The 6,334-nt window shown below is 46.3% G+C and overlaps 1 protein-coding gene across 2 annotated transcripts; it reads left to right on the top strand.

The window, feature by feature from the left end:
* The first annotated feature begins 512 nt into the window (after positions 1 to 512).
* On the top strand, positions 513 to 5,092 carry LOC119320163 (APETALA2-like protein 1). 2 transcript variants are annotated; one of them, XM_037594275.1, is made up of 10 exons: positions 513 to 835; positions 936 to 1,589; positions 1,711 to 1,767; positions 1,889 to 1,976; positions 2,113 to 2,258; positions 2,574 to 2,618; positions 2,750 to 2,853; positions 2,973 to 3,100; positions 3,472 to 3,579; positions 4,517 to 5,092. In XM_037594275.1, the coding sequence occupies exons 2-10, from the start codon at positions 982 to 984 to the stop codon at positions 4,769 to 4,771; spliced, it is 1,539 nt and encodes a 512-aa protein (XP_037450172.1). In that variant the 5' UTR covers positions 513 to 835; positions 936 to 981; the 3' UTR covers positions 4,772 to 5,092. The 2 variants fall into 2 exon arrangements, with proteins under 2 accessions (XP_037450172.1, XP_037450178.1); XM_037594281.1 differs by lacking the exon at positions 2,574 to 2,618 and having other exon boundaries at positions 513 to 1,589.
* Positions 5,093 to 6,334: the final 1,242 nt, after the last annotated feature.

Raw genomic sequence — 6,334 nt, 5'->3', positions numbered from 1 at the left:
TGTCCGTTACGATTATAGCCCTAAAGACCCGGTGAAAAGTAAACAAAAGGCGAATTGCGCAGACAACCAAAAAAACCTCGTCGCTAGCCAGCGTCGCAATGCACGAGTATCCGCAGGGAATGCCTCTGTATTCTTTTCATCTAATAATTATTTTATTATTATTTTCTCAAGCAAAATCCTAGGAGTGTTCAATAGAACCATAAAAATGTGGTGGTGATCTATCAGTAAAAAAACAACCACCTGTCCTCAAAATTCTTGAAAACATCATCGAAATTACATAGTTTATGTATACTATAATTTTTACTGAAGCAGTAGATAGTTTGAAATAATTGACTTTCTTTTGTTTGCTCCTTATAATTTGCCCCCAACAAAAATACCAAATAAAGCTAGGCGACTTGAGATAACAAAAGGAAGAAAAAAAGGACGCCCAAATGCGGAATGGTTTTAAGGATAACCGGCTGCCACCGGCTACTTCCGGCGACCCTGCTTTCTATATATACGGGCCTCTTTTTCCACCCTCTCCACACACCCTCTCTACTCCGCCCTTTCGTCCCCGTCTCCGGCCGTTTCCCACCGCCGCTCGCCGGAGCTAGCCAAGCTTTTGTTGCATATATCCTTTACTCCAAAAGTTTCCACGTTTCTGACACCGTCGGCCGGATTGGCCGTCGATGTAAAAGTGTTCTTCTTGAATCGTGAGGTTAGATAGCGGCCGTAGGAATAGGATCGTCTTGCCATCTCCGGCGGCGTGTAGGATGCCCATCGAAGATTGGGACTGAGGCGTCGGCGGCGGATAAATGTACCGCAAAAACGCGTCGGCACTAACCTGCTTCTACCTGTACCTCCTCTGGTTCTTCTTCCTGAAAAAGTAGCAGAGCAAGCGATCGATCGAGCCAGCGACTCGTGATTGAGATTGTTTGAGTTTGATACATCTATAGGTGTTCTCGTTGATTGATTGGAAGTTGGAGAGAAGTGATCTCGGCGATGGAGCTGGATCTGAACGTGGAGGAGAAGCCGGCGGCGGTGGCGCGGAGCGACTCCGGGACGTCGGAGTCGTCGGTGCTGAACGCGGAGGCGTCCTGCGGCGGGGGCGCCGCGCCGGCCGAGGAGGCCTCCAGCTCGACGCGCCAGCCGGCGCCGGCGCCGCGGGCGGTGCTCGAGTTCAGCATCCTGAGGAGCTCGGCGTCCGCCGAGGGCGAGAACGACGTCGGCGCCGACGACGACGAGGAGGAGGCCACTCCCTCGCCTCTACCTCCGCCGCCGCGGCACTACCACCAGCACCTGCTGCAGCCGCAACAACTCGTCACCCAAGAGCTGTTCCCCGCCGCGGCCACCGCCGGCGGTCCGCCGCCGATGTCCGTGCCGCAGCATTGGGCCGAGCTCGGCTTCTTCCGCCCCGCGGCGCCGCCTCCGGACATGAGGATCCTGCAGATGCAGCAGCAGCAGCTGCAGGTGCACGCGCAGCCCCCGCCGCCGCCGGCGGCCCAGCCGCCGGTGGCCAAGAAGAGCCGCCGCGGCCCGCGCTCCCGCAGCTCGCAGTACCGCGGCGTGACCTTCTACCGCCGCACCGGCCGCTGGGAATCCCATATCTGGTCCGTACACAAATCCCTCCAACCACCCCCAAAAAGAAACCCAATTTTTTTCCTCAAATATCACCAACTGATTGTTTCAGTTCTTACAAATTTTCTTGCTCCTGTTCATCGCTAAATGCAGGGATTGCGGCAAGCAGGTGTACTTGGGTGGATTTGACACTGCACATGCTGCTGCAAGGTACAAATTTAATTAAGCAGGAGTACATAATTGTGATGTGATCATCACCTGAACTACCTGTACTGAAACCCTCAAGTCATGTCATTTCACCGTGCCAAATTGACCTTGGGATGTTCCGCAGGGCGTACGATCGAGCGGCGATCAAGTTCCGTGGCGTCGACGCCGACATAAACTTCAACCTCAGCGACTACGAGGACGACATGAAGCAGGTGATCGGCAAAGCCACCAACCAGTGTTCCTCATCCAACCAAATAGTTCAGATGCAGAGTGCATTAGTACTGTTGTTGAAACTGATGAACTGAAGAAATTCTGACTGTGTGTTGTTTGGTGGATGATCTGGATCAGATGAAGGGCCTGTCCAAGGAGGAGTTCGTGCACGTGCTGCGGCGGCAGAGCACCGGCTTCTCGCGGGGCAGCTCCAAGTACAGAGGCGTCACCCTGCACAAGTGCGGCCGGTGGGAGGCGCGCATGGGCCAGTTCCTCGGCAAGAAGTAAGAACAAATTCCCCTTTCCATTTTGAACCGATTTTTCATTTCTTATTTCATGGCATGTTGCACTGAATGCACTTGTGAAGTTAACATATGCATCTCTGGATGTGATTGTGCTGCTGCCTATCTGATCTGAATCTGAATCTCGTAAGAGAGAGTCATGATCAGATCAAACAAGATCCCATGATCCATTAGGAATGTATTTTTAAGCAGTAGTTCATAGGTTGAAAATACTAAGATGCATAGATCAGGAAAAATAAAATGAAATAGTAGTAGGCAGTGGATAGGGAGTTCCTCAAACGACATGCTTGGGTGCAGGTACATATATCTTGGGCTATTCGACAATGAAGTAGAGGCTGCAAGGTTCCTGAGCTTGGATTCTGCCCATTGATGCACAATAAAAAAGTTGTTTCTTTTTTCTCCATCAACCGAAGTACCGACTCGAATCTCTTGTCTTTGTTTCTCTTCTTCTTTTTCTTGTCCGGAAAAATCAGGGCTTACGACAAGGCGGCGATCAAATGCAACGGTAGGGAGGCCGTGACGAACTTCGAGCCGAGCACCTATGATGCGGAGCTGCTCAGTGAGGTTGCTGCTGAAGGTAACAACATGATGAGAATTTTGATTGAATTTATTTTTCATGTTTGCATCTGTGATTTGGCAAAAATTCTGCGTTGGAGATTAGCTGATGAACTTGAATTTGATTATGACGATTGGCAGGCGCAGATGTCGACCTCAACTTGAGCATATCTCAACCAACTTCACAAAGTCCCAAAAGGGATAAGAGCAGCCTTGGCCTGCAACTCCACCATGGATCATATGAAGGCTCTGAACTAAAGAGACCAAAGGCAAGTACAAATGCTTTCTTTAAAAGATTTGGCAACCAGTCCAATTTCACTGCTGGATTTGTATGGCTACCTGATCCACTATGTGATTAATAATTGAGTTTCACTATCACCATGCTAGTGACTGCAGTATGATGCCCTATCGTAGCAAAGTCTTTTTCCTAGTTTACTTCATAGGAACTTCTACAGCTAATGTCTAAATTAAATTTCACCGTCGCCTGACCCACCGCCCAAATTATATTCACCACACAGTAACATGCTTACTTTTCCTGCCTGACTATGGTTATCTATCTATTTTTCATTCAGAAATTAAATAGATTGAGAAGATTATTAGTTGACATTCAACTGGAAAATATCGTTTGCGTGTTATGCAGGTCGATGCGCCCCCTGAGATGGTCGCAATCCCTCATCGATACCCCCTTCTGACCGAGCATCCACCAATCTGGCATGGCCAATCATATCCCATCTTTTTAAATAATGAGGTGAGGTGATACTAAATTTTAAAGCTCCTTTCACCTAAAATTTTCAAGGTGGCTCTGATGACGCCCGATATGGATCGGACCGTACATATTGAGCATGTCGACGCCACTCTGTTTTGCAATCAGGACTGACTGATGCAGACTGATAGTGCCCTTGCAGCTGTTACTGTTGTACTTAGCGTCACTTAAGCATTTTCCTGTGTGGCTGCAGTTATAGCTCAAGTTGGCCTGATTTTCATAGTCCACCCGTTCCATGTCGAGTTCAGAGTCATTAATTCCTAGCACAATTTTCATATGCAGGATCTTGAGTCCTCACAAACTGTCTAATTGAGTTCAGAGTCGTAGGATATGTATAGTATAAATATGCTGATTTTTTTCCTCCTAAAGGAACATCCTAGAGAGTTGACGATTTAGATTTAGCCCACTCCAATAATTTGGTCAATATTCCTTCATGTGGCTAAGAACGTTTTGGTGTTCTATTTTGTATGGTATGACCACTATTCAGAGGTTTTATTTATTTATAGCGAGAAAAGAGATCTGGATCGTACCAATACTATTTTAATAGTATGAGTACGGCTCACAGCTTTACTTGGAAGCAAAAGAAAGCTAGCAAGTCGGCACCTTATAGTAATAGGATTAGTACGCAGTTTGCCATTTGGTTTGAAAACCCAAAATTGGTTTGCCATTCCTTTTCTTAAATTATCCTCTCAGATTCCTCAACTACTAAACTTCAAGAGTATCTTCACATGTGTCATTTTCTTATTTTATTTTTCCTGGAAAGCAAGTTCAGCTGGACATATCTACCTCACCTTTATGTCGATCAAAGCGGTAGGAATTAGACCAATTCTACAAAAGAAACAAAGAACAATCCAATTTCTGCCAATTTTCTTGAGTTTATCCTACATGAGCATGCTAAATTATTCTTCATTTATATATGCAGGATGCAGCCAGAGATCATAGCAGGAGGCCAGAGGTGGCCACAGGGGGTGTTCCAACCTGGGCATGGAGGGTGAGCCACCCTCCTCCAACACAACCCATGCCACTCTTCTCGTCGTCATCGTCCGCTGCAGCATCATCAGGATTCTCCAAAACCGCCGCGGCAGCTGCCCCCGGCGCCCCATCGGCCTCATTCCGGTTCGACCCGATGGCGCCATCATCATCGTCAAGCAACCAACACCACCACCACCCCCGCTGAAAAAGAAGCCATACTGTAAATTTTCTGGGAAGCCAGTATCTTTTTGCCCCTCCGGCGTTTCAGCGTTTTCGGTCTTGCGCCGGGGCGGTTTCAGGTAGTGGATTGGATTCATGACTGTATTTCCCATGCTGCCCAAAGTGAAATGTCACTTCTTTTATGCGCTCTCTGCAGCATTGGTCCCATAATTCTTGATGTCAGATACTAACGTCAGCTCATCTCACCATCTGAGATGGATTTATACCATTGTTGTAGACAAACTTGTCACTGAAATTCAGCAGTACCGATACCATAAGATAAGAGGAACCTTTACTTTGGGAATTATTCCAGCCCCTTTTCTTGGATGTCAGTTGGCCCTTGTTTTTGCTCTACAGCCAACTACCACTGCTGAATTGTACTGTTCTTTGTTCTTGCGCTGGTACAAGATTTGGCTCTAACAGATGCCAAAGCATCTGGTGCAAGAATATAAATACTTGAGATAACATCTTGAATAATTATGGACTTCATGATATTGAAAAGAAGTAATCATGCATGACTCCTAAATTCTGTAGACTTTCTACAAAGTATGCCTAGAAATGTCAATTACTAAAAATGTTGATTTCCAATGGAAAAATATCTCTCTGAAATGGATGGTTTCCAAAAAAGTATGAATGGTTACATCAATAAAAATAGCATGGAACAAAAGCAGATACTTCAGAAGCACTAGAACTGTAGAACAGTTGGACTATGACAGTTTCCTGTGCAATTTTCTCCAGCAAAAATCCAGAACTGTTTGAAGACAGTAGCATGGAGTGACACATGACCTCGTCTGCTGTTAAATCCGACGGGACGCTGCAGTGATTTTGTCAGGTAAAAGCTTCTCTGTCGGGGATGGTGAGATATACCCGACGGCAGCTGTCGGCGTCGATCGAGTCATCGGTCGGCCAAAAGTTTGGAGAGGGAATCCGTCACGTGAAAGGGCACATGTTTTTGACAGCCACCATATGCAGTAGTAAGATCACTGCTAGATAAGATAAAGATCTTTTTTTGAAAGAGATGCATATAGATAGATAGATGCCCTCCAAATATGCGACTGAATCGAGAATCGTGCACACTCGCATGCATTTGTTCCACCAGAGGGCATGTGCGAAACAGATGAATTCAATACGAATTTTCGTAGGAAACAAGTTTACTTTCGCGGGAAATATCAAAATCCTTTGGTCCAAACGGGTCTCGGTTTCGTTCCTTTCGAGAAGAAAGAACTGGAAAGTGCATGCATGGTACTAGATCTACTGCCATCCTCCAATCCCATGATTGTATTGCTTTTGTTTACTTGCTTCGATATGCCTCTGAAGGTGTTCATCAAGCAAAATTTGAAGCAGACAAGTAGGAAATAGTTTTTGCTGGTTTTGACGAGGAAGGAAGGACCACATCAACTTTACCATGGAAGCAACTTGAGATTATATATAATGGCACGAAACCCCTGCCAAGGGAATCACTTGAAAGGCAAGGCAAATTTGTCCCAACAGAGACTGGTTCACCTAAATAAAATTCAAGGCCATAAGGCTAATTTGTTTAGTTATTTCA

The sequence above is a fragment of the Triticum dicoccoides genome, chromosome 1B (assembly GCF_002162155.2).
Source record: "Triticum dicoccoides isolate Atlit2015 ecotype Zavitan chromosome 1B, WEW_v2.0, whole genome shotgun sequence".
In the NCBI taxonomy this organism is placed as follows: Eukaryota; Viridiplantae; Streptophyta; class Magnoliopsida; order Poales; family Poaceae; genus Triticum; species Triticum dicoccoides.
This window is presented reverse-complemented; position numbering and strand designations above follow the sequence as displayed.

Coding starts and splice junctions, on each gene's coding strand:
- LOC119320163 (XM_037594275.1), top strand. CDS start 982: ATGGAGCTGGATCTGAACGTGGAGGAGAAGCCGGCGGCGGTGGCGCGG. Junction 1,977..2,112: donor ACGAGGACGACATGAAGCAG/GTGATCGGCAAA, acceptor GATCTGGATCAG/ATGAAGGGCCTGTCCAAGGA. Junction 2,619..2,749: donor AATGAAGTAGAGGCTGCAAG/GTTCCTGAGCTT, acceptor CGGAAAAATCAG/GGCTTACGACAAGGCGGCGA.